Source organism: Podarcis erhardii (assembly GCF_964252035.2).
Source record: "Podarcis erhardii genome assembly, chromosome: 6".
Lineage (NCBI taxonomy): Eukaryota > Metazoa > Chordata > Lepidosauria > Squamata > Lacertidae > Podarcis > Podarcis erhardii.
Window position 1 is genome coordinate 13,730,799 of NC_138510.1, and position 20,897 is coordinate 13,751,695.

The 20,897-nt window shown below is 43.7% G+C and overlaps 2 protein-coding genes across 14 annotated transcripts in view; one reads left to right on the plus strand and one right to left on the minus strand.

Annotated features, from left to right (window-relative positions):
• The first annotated feature begins 557 nt into the window (after positions 1–557).
• Positions 558–8,275, plus strand: LOC309345110 (large ribosomal subunit protein uL15-like). Of its 2 annotated transcripts, none has more exons than XM_081868169.1 (5): positions 558–700; positions 3,407–3,470; positions 5,088–5,163; positions 6,824–6,998; positions 8,102–8,275. In XM_081868169.1, exons 1-5 carry the CDS (start codon positions 698–700, stop codon positions 8,228–8,230), a joined length of 447 nt encoding a protein of 148 aa, XP_081724295.1. In that variant the 5' UTR covers positions 558–697; the 3' UTR covers positions 8,231–8,275. The 2 variants fall into 2 exon arrangements, with proteins under 2 accessions (XP_081724295.1, XP_081724294.1); XM_081868168.1 differs by lacking the exon at positions 558–700 and adding an exon at positions 1,431–1,481.
• A 477-nt stretch (positions 8,276–8,752) lies between these two features.
• The window catches only part of ZNF831 (zinc finger protein 831), a 45,811-nt gene continuing 33,666 nt past the window's right edge, over positions 8,753–20,897 (minus strand). For 11 of the 12 annotated variants that reach the window (XM_081867458.1, XM_081867453.1, XM_081867457.1 and 8 more), the window contains 3 exons: positions 17,229–17,401; positions 13,571–13,656; positions 8,753–11,375 (listed from right to left, as the gene is read on the minus strand). In XM_081867458.1, the coding sequence (XP_081723584.1) occupies positions 10,581–11,375; positions 13,571–13,656; positions 17,229–17,401 (1,054 nt within the window). In that variant the 3' untranslated portion in view covers positions 8,753–10,580. The remainder of the gene's footprint in view (positions 11,376–13,570; positions 13,657–17,228; positions 17,402–20,897) is intronic. The other variant, XM_081867451.1, reaches the window with a different exon arrangement.

The following is a 20,897-nucleotide window of genomic DNA, read 5'->3' on the forward strand; positions in this document are numbered from 1 at the left end:
GGTTTTTTGGATGTTGGGCGATAGACCAAGCTTTTTGTAAGCTTCTGCAAAGGCATTTAGGATGATTTGGAGGTCATCCTCTGTGTGGGAACACACTAACTTGTCATCTGCATATTGAAGCTCTTTGACAGAAGTTACCTTACTCTTTGCTTTCAGCCTGCTCAGATTAAAGAGCTTTCCATCTGCTCGAAAGATGATTCATATCCCGGTGGGGACATATCTGGGAGTAAGAGCCCACTGAACACAACAGGATGCACTCATATGCAGACGTGCGCGGGGCTACGCTATGGGGGGGGGGGGAGCAAGAATTCTCAGCATCTGGGACCATGGAGCCCATAGAGAACCGAAAGACCTCCCCATGTGCCGCTCTAAACTTTCCCCCCCACCTCTACTAAAACCGCGATCTATGCAACAAGCGCTTCTGACTCTTCTCAGCTGCTATTGACGGACCGCGACGCGTTTTGTTTTTTCTTGGGACCACGTGATCAACGGAACGCCGCCGCGCGAAAGAAGCCGGCACCCAGAGTATCGCGAGACTCCCCTCTCTCATTCTCATTCTCATTCTCCGCGTGCGCGCATCGTTTACAAGGCCCATCCCCGAGGGGGGCTTTGAGACCTCGCGATAGAAGGGCTTTCCTTCCCGTCAAATCTCGCGAGAGGAGCGCTCTTTCCCTTTTATCTTCTTGGAGCCGCCAAGATGGTAGGTGGCGAGTGAGGCGCGGGCGCCGCCTGAGGAGCGGGGCCTGGTGCTCCGGCGCCTCAGAGGCCGTTTCTCCCGACGGAGGGTGGCCGCGCGGGGACTTGGCCGCCAGGGAATGGCGGCTGCCTCTCGGTGGGGGGGTGGGGGGGGGAGGTTTCTCGGGGACTTTTACCAACAGTGAACTCAAGGCCGGGCTCTGCACTCGGAGCCCCCTTCGCCCTCGGGCTGTCCTACCTCGCAGGGTTGTGGTTGGAAAGACAACATCCACGACGCGCTTCCCTGCCTCCTCCAGCTCCTCGGGACAGGCGCTTCTCCCTACGGCTTTCTTTTGAAGCCCCCCGGCCCATGGTGGGGTGGGGTGGGGTTGGGTCTTGTATGGAGCAGCCCCACCCCCAAATATCTGTTACTGACCTGCTCCTGTTACAGATAGGTAGCCGTATTGGTCTGCCATGGTCAAAACAAAATAAAAAAATTCCTTCCAGTAGCACCTTAAAGACCAACTGAGTTAGTTCTAGGTATGAGCTTTCGTGTGCATGCACACTTCTTCAGATACTTCAGAAACCTGTCTCAGTTTAAGGGATAGCTGGGGGGGGGTATGCTCTTTAGATCAGGGGCTCCTAAACTCCGGACTAACTAGAAAGTGGCTCGTGAGGTTCACTCAGGTGGCCTGCTGTATGTAGCACGCCTGTAAAAATAAAACTTCTAAATCGTACAGCATCTGCCGCAACACTTTGCCATTGCTCCAATGAGGAAAAAGACCATCATCAAGTGGTCTGACAAGGTAAAGGGACCCCTGACCATTAGGTCCAGTCGTGACCGACTCTGAAGTTGCGGCGCTCATCTCGCTTTATTGGCCGAGGGAGCCGGCGTACAGCTTCTGGATCATGTGGCCAGCATGACTAAGCCACTTCTGGTGAACCAGAGCAGTGCATGGAAATGCCGTTTACCTTCCCGTCGGAGCGGTACCTATTTATCTATTTGCATTTTGAAGTGCTTTCGAACTGCTAGGTGGGCAGGAGCAGGGACCGAGCAACAGGAGCTCACCCCGTCGTGGGGATTCGAACCGCCGAACTTCTCATCGGCAAGCCTTGGCTCTGTGGTTTAACCCACAGAGCCACCCATGTCCTGGTCTGGCAAGACCCCGCAGCAATTTTTGAGTGTTTCATGGGATAAAAATATTTGCGTAGAGGTCCAAAAGCATTTTCTTTCTGAAGGCTGCTCCAATGCCTTATGTTTCTGCTCTTTGCAATGTGACATACGTAGGTGTCCCTACTAGGCATCGGTGAACAGGTTTGCTTAGTTGACCTCTGGGGAGAGTTGCTTTACCTGCTTTTAAGAATAATAATTTATTATTTATACCCAAGCCACTCTGGGTGGCTCTCAACAGAATACTGTATTGAAAACATGATATAACATCGAACATTAAAATTTTTCCTAAACAGGGCTGCCTTCAGATGTCTTCTAAAAGTTAGTTGTTTTTCTCTTTGACATCTGATGGGAGGGCGTTCCACAGGGAGGGCGCCACTACCAAGAAGCCCCTCTGTCTGGTTCCCTGTAACTTGGCTTCTCGCAGAGAGGGAACCGCCAGAAGGCCCTCAGCACTGGACCTCACTCTCTGTGCTGAACAATGGGGGTAGAAACGCTCCTTCAGGTATACTAGGAAATATACCACATGCCAATGAGGTGCGACACAGGAAACTCACACCAAGGCAGATGGTTCAGTTGGGTATTTTTTGGTGGGCAGTGGCTCTCCAGGACTGGCAGAAATTCCCAGCCCTACCTGGAGGGGAGATGCCAGGGATTGAACTAAGAGCCATTTGTGTGTGCTCTACCATGGAGCTATGGCCCTTCCCATGTTGAGTGAGGAAGGTCTGAAGGGGCTTTTAGTCGTGTTTGCTTGATTGGGAACCCTACTTTAATCAGGAAACCAAGCTGCACATTCAAGTGAAAGGCTGCTTCAGACCTCAGCTCAACATGGGAAGGTCAGGAAATGAACAGGCAGGGCTGGTGCACGTGGGGATATTAGGGGTTGCAGAGGGTTCTACTCCCATATTCAGGTGAATGTCTGAACATGCCTATATACTATTATTGAATCCAATCGTAATAGCCTGAAAAGACCGCTGACCTGAAGGGATTTATTTTATTTATAGGTATATTTATTTTATTTTATTTACATAAGTTTTAGTGTGGCTTATCTTGCTAGCTTAGTATGGCTAGCGCTATAGCATATTGATGCATATATAGTATGGTATCCGTACTAGTATGGTGGTTAAAGTTTCAGGCTGCAGAGACCAAGGTTCAAATCCCCACGCAGCCCTGTGGCTCACAGGGTGATCTTGGGCTGATTACAGCCTAAGGTAGACACAGGAATTTTTGAGGATAAAATCAGGATAATGGTGTATATGCCATCCTAAGGTGAGAAAAAAATATGAGATTACTTATTTACTGGTAAGCACCACTTGAAGTGCATTAAACAGTCATAATACAGCAAACATTGAAATTCCAGTGTCTTCAGAAAAGGTAAATGGGAGGCACACATTAAACAGGCCTGTAAATCTGATTAAGGTTCATAAGCAACTGTTCCAAGCTGGAGATCCTCCACTGGTGTATTCCAATCATTTGTTGCTTTTTGAAACATCATGCTACATTTGTTCTTCTTTCATTGGGCACTGATATAACATGCTGTCGTATTGTCTTTTTCTCAAGCCTTCAAGACTGAGGAAGACCAGGAAACTGCGAGGTCACGTCAGCCACGGCCATGGTCGTATTGGTACGTGTAGAAGCAGCTTCCATGTATAACTGTTTTGCTACTTAAATCTATTGTTGCTTCACAGGGTTTTGGAATCTTCTCCCCTGGTTATCAGGTGACTTGAACCTAAAGGGAAAAAAGGCTTTTTGGTGTCTGACACTTGTATTTTTCCGCTTGCTCGCCCCCTTTTTAATAAAACTCCTGAGTCTAGTTGCATGGAAGTAAAGCATATGATTTATTTATTTTTATATCGCCTTTCACCCAAAGATCACAGGGCGGTTTACAATATAAAAACACAAAAATATATAGCATAATTACAAACTAAAACAATAACACTCCCCTTCACACACACTTTTTAAAAGGCCATAGATGGTTTAATTAGCCAAAAGCCTGGGAGAAATGTTTTTGCCCGGCTCCTAAAGACAGGTAACAAAGGTGTCAGGCAAGCAGAAAAGGCCTATTCTTTTGTTGCTCCCTTCTGGACCTCTGGCAGAGGATGCACACGAAGAAGGACCTCAAACGATGATCTGGGTCAGTTCATATGGGGATAGATTGTCCTTGAGGTGTTAGCTGCTAGCAAAGACTATCTTTCCATAGCTACAACCACCATGCCTTTGGGGTCCAGCTTGCACATTCCAGAATGAATACAAGCAATGGGGAAGAAGTTCCTTAGTACCTACTTTATCTCAGCCAGGGTTTCCCCTTGCTAATCTGAGGTTGAAGCTCTTTGCAGGAAAACAGGTAACAGAGAAGTTTTAATAAGTGTATTTAGCGTAGCTCTTGAGTCAGAACTGTTATGAAATGCAATATGGTTATTGTATAGAAGAAGCAGAGATAAATAGCATCAATAGTAAATATAGGATTGCTTATTAACAAGTTCTGCTTCACTCCTTGACTCAAATGGGTTTACCATACCTGGTGCCTAAACTTGCATAGGTTTCCCACATCCCTTCACGCCTTGTTCTAAGAACCCAAAATGGCATCCACTACATGGCCTCTGGAGCAGTTGTAGCCTAACCATATATTTTTAGGCAGGCATTGGGGACACTGAACAGGTAAAAGAACTACCGTCCTAAGTCCTGCTTTGGGTAACTAATTATACTTCCAGTTTGCTTAGAGCTAGTGTAGCATGAATGATGACATAACTTTAGAAAGTGGAAATTCCAAGTTTCTAGAAATGTGGTCTGGAGAAAGTAGATCTCAGTGCTTTGGTAGCCTGATAAAAAAAATTGAGCTTTTTAAAGCCATAAACTGGAAGTCGACCTTGACTGTTAAGGCCAGTAGGGGTGCAGCTAATCACACAGCAGACCTGTAGCCTGATCCTTTGCAGGTTCACTGATTCATACAAAGGCTGAACTCCTAAATGTTTACTAGAGGGAAAACACGATGGAACTTCTGAGTAAACATGTGTAAAGTTGTGCTCTAAATTCTTGGACAGTTAACTCCTCTGTGATAGTATGGGTGTGTCTGCAGGCTTAAGCTTGCCTAAATCTTGTGTTGGATTGTGGTCTTTAAGTACTGGTGATGATAAACATTTAAGCTGGCAGTGTGTGTGTGTGTGTGTGTGTTTCTGTTTCTGTGTTTCTTTGCTTTCTTTAAAGTTTTTTAAAAATATTTTTGTTTGATGTTTCTCTTTAGGTAAGCATAGAAAGCATCCTGGAGGACGTGGTAATGCTGGAGGCCTGCACCACCACAGAATAAACTTTGATAAATAGTAAGCTAGCCCTTTTTTCTTTCCTTCCCTTCATTTCTTCCCTCATCAACACCCCCCCCCCAAAAAAAAATGGCACCAAAAAATAAGTACCTATGTAGATTCAGCAGTTAAGAAATACCGTTTTCAAATACTGAACTGTGTTTAAGGAAAGTATACATGCATTTTATTGCAACAGCTGTGGAAAGCTTGAACTTTCATCACTTGTGGCTTCTCAGAGCTCTATGGAAGCCAGTAAGTACAAGTCTATATAAAGTATATTTAGTATCTGCTTTCCTAATGAATTTTATTTCAAATAGTTTTGGGGAATACAGTGGGATTCCCCCAGCCTTTCAGAGCAAATTCTTTTGGTGGAGTAGGCTGCAAGGGGAGAAGAATCCCCCCAATTTGCACAATCAGAAGTGTGCTGCAGGAGGCCAATACGATTGGATGGTCCCCCTTGTTTTGTTTAGTAAATATTAGCAAAATATGCTAAATAGGACCTCAGGTCAATACGGGGCATTAGAAAAATTTCCAAAGAAGTTACAATGATAGTTTTCAAATGTAGGAAGCTGCCCTATACAGAATCAGACCATTGGTCTGTCTAGATGAGTACCGTTGACTGACTGGCAGTGACTCTCCAAGGTTGCAGGCAGGAGTCTCCTCTAGTGTTACCTGGAGATGTCGGGGATTGAATTTAGGACCTTCTGTGTGCAAATCAGATGGTTTACCACTGAGCTACCTATGGCCCTTCCAGAAAATGAAAGTGCTCGCCCACTTTTTATTACAGTGGTACCTTGGTTGTTGAACTTAATCCGTTTGACTCCTGAAACGGTTCGAAAACCAAGGTGCAGCTTCTGATTGGCTGCAGGAGCTTCCTGCACTCAAGTGGAAGCCGCGTCGGAAGTTCTGAAAAACATTTGCAAACCAGAACGTTTCTGGGTTTGCAACATTCAGGAGCCGATATGTTTGACAACTAAGCTGTTCAGGAACCAAGGTACCGCTGTATTTGGACTTCAGGTGCACTTAGTATCATAAAACATACTGGCTCAACACAAATTTCTTTTTTAGCCTCTGGATTCTGGCTTATTTCAAATGTACACAGACATGTAGAATAGCAATAATCTATCTCTTCCAGTCCATGATATACTGTCATGCACAATCTTTTTCATGCTTTTATCTGTTCCCCTGAGAATTTGGCAAGACAATGAAGTTGCATATTTACAAATAACTGAGACTAGAGTCACATCTAGATATTGTCAGTTATCATGGTGTGCTATAGTGCTCAGAGAGTAACAACTGACTTTTATTCACGGACTGTGCTCCGCATAGTACAGTCAGCCACCAGGTTAGTAACAGAGTAAGGTTACCTCAGAGTAAGAGATGTGGGTCGGCACGAGGGTGCAGACAACAATGTCTCATGTAGAGCTTTCTCCTTTCTCAATATTTGCCTCATCTTTGTACCCTGTATTAAGAAAGCAGCTTACTTAAAAGCACTGTGAGCTCATGGCTGACCTCAGATTTGAACTAAGAATGTTTGCCTCACACCTTTTGCTCTTAACCTGTGCCAGATATTTTTGTCAGTAAACCTAGACACGGTCATCCAATAAACCCAAGTATTGTTGCTCATGGATTTAAAAATGCATCATGCAGTGATTTTTCAGTTTGTGATTTTTCTTTCTAGCCACCCTGGTTATTTTGGAAAGGTTGGTATGAGACATTACCACTTGAAGAAAAACCAGCACTTCTGTCCCACAGTCAACCTGGATAAACTGTGGACACTTGTTAGTGAGCAGACAAGGCTAAAGTATGCCAAAAATCCAGCCGGATTATCACCTGTAATTGATGTTGTGCGCTCAGTAAGTGTCAAAAACTTTTGAATGAACTTTTTATAATGATGCAGAGCTTCCCAAATGTTGCTTTTATATGTGCTTCCTATCATGTAAAAACCAAGGAAGGTCTGCATAATTTGACTACAGTAGGCCTGCCCAGACCAAATGGGAGTTTGTCAGTCTCTTGGATTTCCTACCTGTTGGCTGCATCTGGCTTGATGGGGCATAGATTGTGGAGACCAAGCTATAGGCCAGGCTTGCACAGTCTGTAGAGTGGGCATTTTTATATTTCATTTCAAAAGTGATTGCATTACTTAAATTTATTGTAGGTTTTACCGTTTGTTGGTTTGTCAGAAAGAGCTAAACCATGAGCCTGTGTTTGGATGAATGTCATACCAAACCATGGTGTTATGTAGTGTAGGGGCAAAATGACCAAGGAACGACAGTCTCCACTTTGGGAGCCTGCTTGTTTGCAATAAGCCATGGCTTGTGTCAGCGTTATGAGTGAAATAGACATATGTTGCGTATTGTAAAAATGCAGTTGTAGGATACTGGTAACCCCATAACCCTGGAGTTTGAACAGCTAATTTTCCAATTAACAAAACAAAGGCAGTGCCCATTCAATAGACTTGGCTCTTTCTATTACTCATATACTAAAAATATGGTGAGACTTCGTTGTATGTCTGTAGATACTATAATTGTATAGCCAAAGGGGGGGTGGTAAAAAGATGGAACGTTTGTCTTTCTGTCTCTTTACATTAACTACACACTTTCAAACAACTTTTGTTTTTTTACTTTAATTGCCCCATATTACCCAAATATTCTGTTGGTTGGAATGCACAGCTAAAGAATACTGAGACTCATGCTGATGGGCATAGTGAATATCATGAAGTAGCAAGCACACTTTAAACTGCACATGTTCCATTACACTGTCAAGTTTCTATTTTCTGTTTCCTCCCTTGTAGTCTCTAGTTCTACAGCTTCCCTACTAGGCACAGTTTGTTTACTTGCAATATTTCACAAAGTGTACATAATCTTATAGTTTTATTGGAACTGATCAGTGATGTTTGGTAAAAAACTTGGTACCTTCTGGGCTTGCTGACGATTCTTCTATCTTTTTATGCTTTTAGGGTTATTATAAAGTCCTGGGCAAGGGGAAACTGCCCAAACAGCCTGTAATTGTGAAAGCGAAGTTCTTCAGCAGAAAAGCAGAAGAAAAAATAAAAGCAGTTGGTGGAGCTTGTGTGCTAGTAGCATAAGGACTTCTCTATGTGCTCAGATTTAAATAAACATCATTTCAGATACCTTGTATTCTCATTTTAATAAGCTGTTGAGAAAGACTGCTAATTCGAGTGCCTGCTGGCTTGTTTACAGGAGACAAAACCTTTTCTAATGTACCATATTTACTTGAATGTATTGCACACCTTTTTTGGCCAAATTACATCACAAAAATTAGGGTGTGCATTAGATTTGATGGCGCCAGCAAATACTTTTTGGGTTTCAAGGTTTTGAAAATTGAGGCGTGCATTAGATTTGCGTAAATGCAGCATCTCCTGGCATTCTTTTCTTTCAGCAAGAAAAGGTGAGAAGGCTCAACAAACGTTGTCGACTAACCATTGTACATTATGCATCACGGCAAGATGCAAGGTTGTCATTTAAGAATAAAGGGGGCAAATTTCACATCCAGTCATGATCGTTATGCTACAGTTAACAAATGGAGCTGAATTGACTCTTATTGTCACTCTGAAAAAATACCAACATCCATGACTGGTAGTCTTCACTTGGAATTATGGTAATGTTTTAATAAGCACAAGATTTCATGACGATAGAAAGGCTATTTGCAGAGCATATGTAAAACCCACCAAGAAACACCTACTAGAAAGTTTCTAAGACGATAGTGCATACCTCTGTTACACGCCTTTCAACAGAGCATACGTAATTCTGAACTAGTTCTTCGGTAGAAGTAAAAAAAAAATTTTTTAGGTTTGGTAGGCTTTTTTTCCACCCTGCACCATTCAGTATACTAAGAATCAATACAAAGCTCTTACAATGTGGTTACCAATTTGGCAAAGTATAAAAAGTCTGCATTTACACAGTTGAAAGGAACAATAAGAAGTCTGATCATTTTTCAGCCCTACATATCTTATGGGTGTGCTGCTTTGCTTTTTATTGTTCAGTAATATGTGCCTTTCCTAGGTATGCAGACTTGGGGCCAGCAGGAATAGGTGGCCTACAGGGTTTTGTTTTTACAAATTTTCTTTTGATCAAGGAGCCAAGCAGTTCTGAGTTTCACATGAAAGATTCATTGCCTTGTAACATAGCATCAAAAAGTATTCCAAAACTGTATGAAACACTAAATATAAAACATGAATATAATACAATAGTGCAATTGCGTTCTAAAATTGGCATCAATTCAAATTAGTGTTATAACAAAATTGAGTTCAGTTTAGAAAAATTCAATTTGACCAATTGGACTTTGTACATAGAAGCTGGTGAATCTTCACTGAAGTGCGTTTTGCTGCTGCACTAGTTCAAAGACTGGACTAGCACAAAAACTGGGGGAAGGAAATGTGTTTTGGTATTTTACATTCAAGTCCTGGGGCTTAAACAAAAGAACAACAACCCTGTTGAACCTAGAAAACAACTCAAAATATTCCAATTTAAGAAACCTCAGGAAATGTTCAACACTGGTGAGCCATGTTACCAGAGCAGTGGGGGATATAAAATATTCAAATTCTATTTCAGAAGGCACAAAACACAAAGCAAAAGATGCTTGTGTTGTCTGTCACAAGGGAGCACGGAATATTTATGCAATATGGAAAAGCCGTAGGATGTCTTAAAGGTGCAGATCTCCTCATGCAAAAGTCTAGATGGAAAAACTTGCAGAAAAGCAGCAGCAGGGAAAACAACTCCAGAGTTGGTGACACTCAAGTGTCAACCCTCAAATTGCACATGGTCTCTGCCTTCTACTGTATCAACATAAGAGACTGACCAATAGCATTGAGCTTACAACAAAACTTGAAGCCAGGAGCTATGGAGATGTTGGTTTACTATGCGGGGACCAACTGCTTCCTTGCTTCATATAAAAGTATTAACACATCTAAAGAAGCCAAACTGAGGTCAGGAATGTGTTTTTTTTCCTGCACTTAAGGTGGAGGATAAAGGCAGAATGACAATTGTCTGATCCTTACAGGACTTCCTAGTGATCATGCCCCTCTATCAGGGGTGGAGAACCTCAGGTCCAGAGTCTGAATTTGGCCTTCAGGCCAGCTTTCAGGACTCTTCCCCAAGCCACTTCCATTGCCAACCCTATTCTCTGATGTCAAGTCCTTTTGGTGGGGTAGATAATGCTTCTTGCTTGCCAGGACAGAGGCGTGGATGTAGAAACCTGATTTCTGCATGACTGGAATGTCGCTTGCTGTACAGAGGTAAGAGTCGTACACCCATTTCTCTGCCCATTTAGCCTTTGCTTCCACTCACCTTTTGCATCTAGCCCTGCCAACCACTAGTATGTGGCCCCTGGAAGGTTTCCCAGGAGAGAATGTGGCCCTTTGACTGAGAAAAGGTTTCCCACTCCTGCCTTATCTTCAACAGCAGATGGGCTAGTCACTATATTTCTATAATCAGCCTGTCTTCATCATCACTGCTGCTTATGTCGTCATATTCCACGTGAGCTTGTTTGCTCATCACTTCTAAGCTTTGTTTTTTGTAGAGTTTCGATAGTGTTCCAGAGCTAGCTATGAAAGTAGAGGGGTTTTTGAAAGGAGGAAATCCAGGTTTAGAAAGCTTTCCTTGATCATTGCCTGGTTTTGTAGAGTGGATGTTCTTGTCTGTACAACTACAATGGCCAGGAGAGCTGTTGGTCTCCTGCACAAGCCCTGTACTATGTAAAGGATTACTTGAAAATGATGTACCAGTAAGCAAATTTGATCCGAACAAAGCAGGACATGGAGTTTGGAAGGTGGGGGCAAGCTGCTCTTTTAGAGATGGATATAAATCCCCACCTGTGGGTTTTTCTTTTCTTCCTGTGACATGGACAGAGGGCTCTAAGTCGGTAAAATTTTGATGCTTTGATTCTACATTATCACAGTCTGCATTTGATTCCACAAATATAGGACTAATAACCTTTGAATCCACAATGCTGTGTGAATGGCTCTTGCCTGAAACTATCAGTTCAAAGTTGCAATGCTCAATGGAAGGCCAACAATCGTCAGAAGTAAGATCTGGCTGTGGTTCTTCCTTAAATATTCCTAAGGCGTTGACATCAAAGGTGTTTGCTTTTTCCACTACTGCATCAGTGGCCAGTGTAAAGGAATATGTTGCTTTTGAAACATCTGGAACTGCAGGCATCATCTGAAGAGAGAGACTGCCCCTGGAGTGTTCATTAGCAGACCCAGGAACTTCCTACCAGAGAAGGAGATGAAATTATCAATTCATTGAATTCACTTTCAAATCCAAAGCCACTAAGTGCATTGTGTAAATTAAATAACTCATTTAATTACACTGACTGCAGCCTTACCCAGAAGTTAGTCCCGCAGAATTCTATGGTGATGACTCCCAGGTAAGTGAGGTTAGGATTGCTGTTGCTGGGCAGTATTCAGTGCACTCTTTCTGTCACTGCAGGGACATCTGGCTGTGTAATGGAACTTCCCCTCCCTCTCCTCTTTCCCCCAACTTAACTAGTTCTGGGAGTGTCCCAAACTCACTGTTATAGATGGTGTGAAGTATTCAGCAGGAGAGGAAGGGAAAGTTGCACAAATTAAAATACCGTATTTTTCGCTCTATAACATGCACCAGACCATAACACACACGTAGTTTTTAGAGGAGGAAAACAAGAAAAAAAATATTCTAAACAAAACAGTGGATGTATGATTTTTGTGGTTCATGCTGTGGCCACAAACATGTGATCTGACAGTGAGTTTGGAGTAGCTCAATGCAAAAATCCTGAGGATCCATGTGGATCCATACTTTGTAACCACGTTTTTGCACTGCGGCCCCAGGCAACACTGGGTGCGTGATTTTTTTGGTGCAAGATGTAGCCATGGACATGCTATGTGATCTGATGGTGAATTTGGGGTGACCCAGTGCAAAAATCCTGAGGATCCATGTGGATCCGTGCTTTGTAACCACGTTTTAAGTGGGGAGGGAAGGAAAAGCACTCAAGGGACAAGGAGCACGCGTGGGGTGGGTAGAGAAGGATGCTGCTAATAATGCAGAAGAGGGGTTTAAGGGGAGAAGAAGCACGCGTGGGGTGGGTGGAGAAGGATGCTGCTAATAATGAAGAAGGGGGGGTATAAGGGGAGAAGGCTCCTCTCCTCTCCCGCTTTGCTCCTTTAAAGCAAGCAGGCTCTCTGTCCCTCTCTCCTCCCCACTCAGCGGCTCTTCTCCCACTTTGCTGTTTCAAAGCGAGCCACGGAGGAGGGAAGGAAGGGGAACCATGGATCCTCTGCTCACGAATGCAGCAGATCCCCCCCGCCACCCATAGGCATTCGCTCCATAACACGCACAGACATTTCCCCTTACTTTCTAGGAGGAAAAAAGTGAGTGTTATGGTGCAAAAAATATGGTACTTGCACTAAAGTCTTATTTCTTCAAGAAGTCTACTAAGGGCCCATGCTGAAGGTTATTTTCTCACTGCAAAATGGCTTGCAGTAAGTAGGCACCTTCTGGAAAAGGAATGTCATGCAACTTGTTCTTGTAAATGGCATCTGTTTAACTTTGGGGGATGACACATTCATGAGATAAGTTTTCATATGGATAGCCATAGTGTCTGCCAAAATTCATCTTGTAATACAAATATCTTTATTGGAAATGGAAGATCACTGACCATCACAAAAGACTACCATTTCGTTTCCCCTCTTCTTGTCATAATATTAAGAAATAAGTAGTTCTGTTAGTTCAATAAGTTTTCACGGAACAAGTGAACTTTTCCCTCTCCTCTCCTTCTACACCCCCCCCCAATCTGTTCTGGAGTTCCTCCAACCCTCTGGATCAAAATTAGGGGAGGTGCATAGAGAGAAGAGGGGTACTTCCATTGCGTGATAGTTCTAGCACTAACAAGTCTATATGGCTGTCCTACACCACAGGGCCAGTTCCAAGGTTCAGGTGTTACTTTACAAGGTGCTTAACAATTTGGGTAGAGGATAACTCTAGGATCCCTGCCTGATTACTGAAGTCTTTCTTATCACTCATGGCTCAGATGCACAAATCATTTCCACCAGGAACAGTGTGTTTAGTACTGTGGGACCAATTTCATGGAACTTTCAGTTGAGGTCAGCCAAGCCCCTTCCCTACTGAAGTTCTGGTACTTACTGAAGACTTAAAAAAAAATCCAGTAGCCATTTTAATTTAAGTTTGATTTTATAGTTTCAACTGATGTTTTATTTTTTGTATTGTACTTTTAACTTGTTTGTTTAATGATTTAATTAAGTATTATTAAGTTGAGTACCGCCAAAAATATCCCATTGCTTTTTGCGAATATTAAAACTATCCAGGGGGGAATGGCTGGTTTATCAACTACTTGTCCTTTCAGCTTTCAATTAGTCCAATGTTACTTGAGTTACCAAGAGTTGAAAAGGTATTCCCAAATGACACCTTACTTCTTTCATCTGGTTCTTTTTCACAGAGGAAGCAGCTTTGTCAGTTGGGGCATAAGAAGTCTCCTGCTGTAGATTTTGGTCATTCCCTGTTTGGAAAGAAAACAGAGACACCGTGATTAACAGGCTGATTTTCATTTTCCACTTTTTCTGGGCAAACAGGTTCCAGGTGGCTTCCACTTAAGACTTGAATTCATAGTTAGTGCTATTCAGAATGCATTTGACAAATGAAATTTTACAAGCAGTTGCTTAATATTTTAAACCTTTATTTATGTAGATGTTTTTGCCACCTTAACTGCTTGTGATGTCTTGGAATACATCAATGTATTTAAACATCTCTGTGAGGCAGGCTGGGCTATCAAATTTAGTTTACCATGTCCAAAGCCAACATTTATCTGCACTTCAATGGCAACATCATCATCATCATCATCAATTAAATTTGTATACCACCCTTCATCCTGAGATCTCAGGGCTGTTCACAACTCAAAATTACAATATAAAAACACAAAATACATAATAAAAATAAGAACAAATGCAAACACAAACCAATAATCTCCCCTCCCACAACACATTTAAAAGGGCATCAGATTTCAGTCAGCCAAAGAGTTTGGTTGAAGAGGAACGAGAATTCTGAATTGCAGACCAACAGGTAAATGAAGTGGAAGCTGGGAGCAGGGAGGAGTGCAAATGTGGGTGAAAGTGTCCAGAATTAGGAACAAGGGGAGTAAAAACATGTGTCATGCTTTGAAAGGAGTTGTCACATCTGGGAATGGTACCTTTTAGCCATCACAGATGACAGATGAGTTGGAAGTCGGAGAAGGAAAAATGGAATGCCCCAAAGGAATAACACACAGAAACAAAGTAACCAGGGAACGTATGATTAAACCTATTAATACCCTTTTTTAAAACATGATGGAAATAATGGTGTAATAATTCTCAGCTCTATAGTCCATGTTTTCATACTTCCATCCATGGAAGCTGAAAGCACGTTATTGTAAAATCCATCCTGTGTAATACTGTCAGCCTTATAGTTTCAATCTAAATGATCAAGAGAAAGGCTGGGAAACAAATGCAATGCTGGATCCTTTAGCAATAGAAAAGCTGGGCCTCGTAGATACTCATCCCTTGAAAAACAGCTTACACTCCTTAGTGCAGCAATTACTAGTTCATGTCTCCAAGGAAACCGGTACCAAAGAGCTAAACAGAGATGATTAAAAAGGGAAAGATGTGGAAGCAAGGAGAATCTGTGCTGAAATGGAAACTGCCCCAAGCCTCTGCTTTAATTCAAAGACAGACAGTGTTAAGTGGGGACCCTGGGACACATGAAGTCTCACTGCTATAGAGATGGAGAGCCTGTGGCCCTCAACGTGTTGTTGAATCCCAACTCCCATCAGCTCCAGCCAGCACAGTAAATGATGAGGAATGATGGGGGTTGTAGTCCAACAGCAGGAGGAACACAGGTTCCCCATCCCTGTACTAGCACCATATGTGGCCCAATGGGAATTAAAGTACTTCTGAACTTGACTCAGAATTAATGCAAGTACATTTGTCACGGTCTTGGTATCGGTTGTCTGGTACCAGACACCTTGACATGCCATTTCAAATCTGAATACAGTGGTACCTCGCAAGACGAAATTAATTTGTTCTGCGAGTTTTTATGTCTTGCGATTTTTTCGTCTTGCGAAGCACGGACTTTGGGAAAGCTTCAAAAATCACCAAAGCCTTCAAAAACCTCAAAAAAGGCTACCACACCGCGTGCTATGAGTTGCTCCTCAAAGTGAATGCACGGTTTTAAGAAAAAGGAAACAAACTTGCAAGACAAAGGAAACAAACTTGCAAGACGTTTTCGTCTTGCGAAGCAAGCCCATAGGGAAATTTGTCTTGCAAAGCAACTCAAAAAACGAAAAACTCTTTCGTCTTGCGAGTTTTTCGTCTTAAGAGGCATTCGTCTTGCGAGGTACCACTGTACTTGTGCATCCCTTTTAAGCAGTGTAGTGTTAGTACATACAGTGACAGACCTGGCAACTTAAGACGGCATGGCCAAGAATTGGCATATTCCAAAATTTTCACCTGCATCCAAGAGCAAATGTTCTATTACATGCTTACTTGACGTAATTAAGAATGTGGCATGTAACCATTTGTGCCAGGGCTATCTTTCTTATGAGCCATGAATTAAGAGGAAAAGATAGTGAAGCTGCCATGAAAATTGCTGTGGAGGAATGTCACTTGAACATGACCATCCAATGCAGCGCTATGTAAGCCTCCCACCAGCACAACAATTTAAGCTTGCGCACTGGGCTTTTATCGCCATTGCCTGTCCCCTAAATCTATTCTAGGAGTTTCCCCAACCCTCCAAGGCTTATTTGGGAAGCGTGTAGGGAACACATGGGGAGTCCTATTGCACAAGTGAAAAATCTTGTGCTGACAGGAAGAGAGAACTAGGTATTTAGCAGGAGTCAGCATCCCTCTGTGAGCAGAGGCAGAGTGAGGTGGGTGCGGTACACCCCGGGTGCCAACCCTGAGGGGGGTGACATCGCCGCAGGCACACACACCCCCCGGATGCTCCCTACTGCTGGCACACACCCCTGGGACATGCACCACTGGCAGAGTACCCCCCGCCTCTGTCTGTGAGAGAGATTGAACTTGGACCTTCTGCATTTAAAGCAGCTACTCTCCCACTGACCTACGAGCCCTTCCCAAACACATGTAGTACACATGAATGCATGAAGCAGTAAGGAGCAGCTGCACTTGACCTGAGAATAGTCTGGGGTCAGTCACCAAGCCATCCAGCTGGACTGGAGTAATGATGTGCTTCCAGTTACTATCTCCTGGTGAGACCAGAGGGACATCACCTGGGTGTGAGTCGTGAAGGCCACTCCCCGCAAGGCCCTTTCCATCCAGCCAGGGGGTGGGGTCCAGACTCACCCAGCTCCACTAAAGAGGCTCCTGGTGAGACCAGAAGGACATCGCTATGCCTGACAACAAACCGTAACTACTGGATTATTCTGCCCCATTTTTTTGTGCCTGCCAAACAGCCGTGTCATGCTTATTCTATTCTCTTGTTAATCATGCTGTTTTAAATGTGTGTTTTATATTTGACGTCACTTAGCAATTTATTTATTTTTTGGAAATGTTTAAGATTTTTTTTTATTACTTTTGTTTGTGTTAAATATGTGTTCTGTAGTTGACCTCCTTTGTAATGTTTTATTTTGAAATCTTTAAGCTAATATTTTAGTTTTCTGTTAATTATGTTGCTTTGATTGTATACTCTATATTTGATATTCTTCTGACTGTGTTATTGGTGTTTTACTGATGTTTTAATATTCTGTCAACTGCTTTGAGATTTTTCTTAAAAATATAAAGCAGTACAGTGGTACCTTGGGTTAAGAACTTAATTGGTTCTGGAGGTCCGTTCTTAACCTGAAACTGTTCTTAACCTGAGGTACCACTTTAGCTAATGGCGCCACCTGCTGCCGCCGCTGCGTGATTTCTGTTCTCATCCTGAAGCAAAATTCTTAACCCGGGGTACTATTTCTGGGTTAGTGGAGTCTGTAACCTGAAGCGTCTGTAACCCGAAGTACCACTGTATAGAAATAAAATGAAGAAGAAGAAGAAGAGGAAGAAGGAAGAAGTCGTAGCAGTCAAGGAGAGCTAACCTTACCTTGAGAGGCTGTTGGAAGACAGGACCATTTTCCACAAGGTTCATGGCTGTCAGATGTGTGGGAATTGGGACACCTTTTGGGGGTCTCCAGGGGCCTGTTTGCTGGCCAGCGTTGCTTGCCCAGTCTGTTGGTTTTCAGCAGAATGTGTCTATGTCCATAACTCCCCTTATATCTACAAAGTAAAATATACAGGTTTATGTCTTTGGAATGCTTTATGACCTTGTTTTCCGAGGGGCACATCTCATCACAAGCATTGGAGGGCCCTTCCAGATTGGTGCTTTTTGTGCAGGTGTGTTCTGCAACATGCCACGCAATAACTGTGCATTAGTGATGGATCTACACTGGACCATCCACACATGGTTCTACTTCATTAGTCGTTCTGTGGTGCTTCTCCAATGTTACCACATTATTGCCATCTGCAGGGGAACTCCTGCACTGAAGTGCCAAAAAAAAAAAAAAAAAAAAAAGCAGAACCAGGAATTTAAAAACCCAACCCAACCATGTATGGTATAAAAAGTTACTGGATTTCAGCAGGAAGTTATGGGACATGCACAGATTGGAATGTACAGCAGTACGTTCACCCTGAAACCTAGTGGCTGAAATGGAGATTCCAGCTCTAAGCAACATTCCAGCCCCGAAAGACAACAGTTCACAGAAGCAGATCAAACAAGAGTGGGAAGCATACATCTTGTGGGTCATCAGTCTTATGCGGCTTTTGTATGAGACAACAGGTTCTTAACATTCCAGCTTTCATCTTTTAGACTCTAAAATGACTGAAAAGCAGGATAAAATATGCTTTAAATGACAAATACTGAAAAAAATTGCCTTTCCCGTTTTGTAATGAAGCCATTATTTGTTCTATAGTGCTTGCCAGTATCTTGAAATCAATAATGTCACACATGAAAGCATATCTGCAATTTAACATTAATCCAGTTAATGTCACCAAAGAGGCGATTTACCCCTGCTGAAGACTTGGCCTCAAGACCCATACGTTTTGCTTCATTATTGTAAACTGAAATCTGGTGTCCAATCGAACCCACACATAACTCTTTCTTGAACTTAGTTGCCTATGATGCCAAAAATGCCAGCTAATCTTCTACTTGGGACAAGGGTAGCCACATAACATGTGTTCTAAGTCAGTGTTTCCCAACCGGTGTTCCGCGGCACACTAGTGTGCCGCGACACGTTGCCTCGTGTGCCGCTTGGGAAACACTGCTCTAAGCGAGAGGGGACTCTGCTTAGGCTGCATCCGCCGTGCGCGAGGGAGGCGCTTCCTCTCGTGAGGGAGGCGAGAAGAAGGGAGGCGGGGCCGAGCAGGCGGATTGGCCCGGCGGTGGCCGTGACGTCACCCTGCGCGCGGCGGCAGATTCGAAACTCCTCAGGCGCAGGAGCGGCTGGAGCAGGAAGGCCGCTCTGCTTGAGAGGAAAGAGAGGGAGCCGCCGCCGCCGGGATGAAGAACACCGTTCCGCGGAGCACCGTGAAGAAGCTGCTGAGCAAGCACAAGCCGCACTTGCCTCAGGGTCTTACTGCCCACCCGCCTCTGTTTCCTTGCTGTGCTTGCTCAAACGGAACAAAGAGCAGGGAAAGCCCCTCCCCTCCAGGCAAGCAGGCAGGAGGGAGAGAGAGAGAGAGAGAGCGTGCGAGCTGGCTGGCTTGGGTGAGTAGGTGAGGGAAAACTTTTGCCTTCCTTTCCTCCCTCCCCGTTATACCCCTCTCCTGCATTCTTAGCCAGCTGCTTCTCTGCACACCCCTCTCGTGCTCCTTGTCCGTTCTGTGTTTTTCCTTCCCTCCCCACTTAAAATGTGGTTTAAAAGCATGGATCCACATGGATCCTCAGGATCTTTGCATTGGGTCACCCCAAATTCACCAACAGATCACATAGCATGTCCATGGCTACAGCCTGCCCTCCAAAAATCACGCACCCACTGTTGCCTGGGGCTGCAGTGGTGCAAAAATGTGGTTACAAAACATGGATCCACATGGATCCTCAGGATCTTTGCATTGGGTCACCCCAAATTCACCATCAGATCACATAGCATGTCCATGGCTACAGCCTGCCCCCCAAAAATCACACACCCACTGTTGCCTGGGGCTGCAATGGTGCAAAAACGTGGTTACAAAACATGGATCCACAGGGATTCTCAGGATTTTTGCATTGGGTCACCCCAAATTCACCATCAGATCACATGTCTGTGGCCACAGCATGAAGCACAAAAATGATACATCATTAATATTCACTGCCCACGGCGGCAGCCAATCGGCTGCCGCAAAGGGCGGGCCCTCACAGGTTCACTGAATAAAGTATTTTATAATTTTTCATATTTCTGTTTACTTACTATTTCATAATAAAGTAATTATAAAATACTTTATTTGTGTTTATTTGATTCCTATTAAAGAGAGTTACTTTATATATAGTCAATATAGGCACAGAGTTAATTTTTTAAACATTTTCTAATGGTGGTGTGCCTCGAGATTTTTTTCATGAAACAAGTGTGCCTTTGCCCAAAAAAGGTTGGGAAACACTGTTCTAAGTCACAATGTGGCTCCATATGTATTCTTCACTTTAAGTGTTCTTGATGATACCATCTGTTTTGTCTGAGTTCAGTCAGTTAGGATCAGAAAGCAAATTCTCGTCCAAAAACCATTTGGCCTAATTCAGTTTTCTTTTAACCATATTGCAAATGGCAAGGGTGACTTCATGCGTGGTCTAATCTGATGTTACTACAGATATGAGATTCAGGACTACACTCAGGCTAATCACATTGTGTTTTATGGCAGCTCTTATGTAACATTATACGAGCACTGCAATTAAACAGTGCTCGTCAAATTTCAGGATTTATCAGCCATGCTGAGGTATAAAAGCAGAAGATAACTTCATCTGTACTTCCTTTGGCATCTATTATTTGCTATCTCCTCTCCCACCTTCTTTGTCACCTCTCTTTCTTCTCTCTCCTTTACAATCTCAGTCATTTTGTTTTCACGGGGGAGCCAGAGAATAGTTAAAGGTAAAGGGACCCCTGACCATTAGGTCCAGTCATGGCCGACTCTGGGGTTGCGGCGCTCATCTCGCTTTATTGGCCGAGGGAGCCGGCGTACAGCTTCCGCGTCATGTGGCCAGAATGACTAAGCCGCTTCTGGCGAACCAGAGCAGTGCACGGAAACGCCATTTATCTTCCCGCCAGAGAGGTACCTATTTATCTACTTGCACTTTGACATGCTTTCGAACTGCTAGGTTGGTAGGAGCAGCGGCCAAGCAATGGGAGCTCACCCTGTCGCGGGGATTCGAACTGCCGACCTTCTGATCAGCAAGTCCTAGGCTCTGTGGTTTAACCCACAGCGCCACCCGCGTCCCAGTAGAGAATAGTTACGGAGACAAATATAATCATAAATAGCCAGGACCAGGGGCAGCCCATCCCGTTTCACCACCTGAGGCAAAATAGGAATGTACCGCCTTGTGCATGGCTCCCTTGCTTATTGGGGTTGCTGAAGCACCTCGTTTACCATGGTCTCAGGAAGCTCACAGGAACCTCTCCAGAGGTGGCAGTGGGGGAACACCCGAAGCAGCCACATCAGGAAAGACCAGCCCTGACCAGGTACAAAGTCCAGTTTTTCACATTTTAGTTGCTGTTGCAACGAGAACACCATCAATGAAACTTTTACCCACAGA

Excerpts from the sequence above, each read along its gene's own strand:
- LOC309345110 (XM_081868168.1), top strand. The coding sequence starts at position 1,446 with ATGAGGAAAAAGACCATCATCAAGTGGTCTGACAAG. Across the intron at positions 5,164-6,823 it reads AGAATAAACTTTGATAAATA|CCACCCTGGTTATTTTGGAA; the intron begins GTAAGCTAGCCC and ends TTTTCTTTCTAG. Across the intron at positions 6,999-8,101 it reads TAATTGATGTTGTGCGCTCA|GGTTATTATAAAGTCCTGGG; the intron begins GTAAGTGTCAAA and ends TTATGCTTTTAG.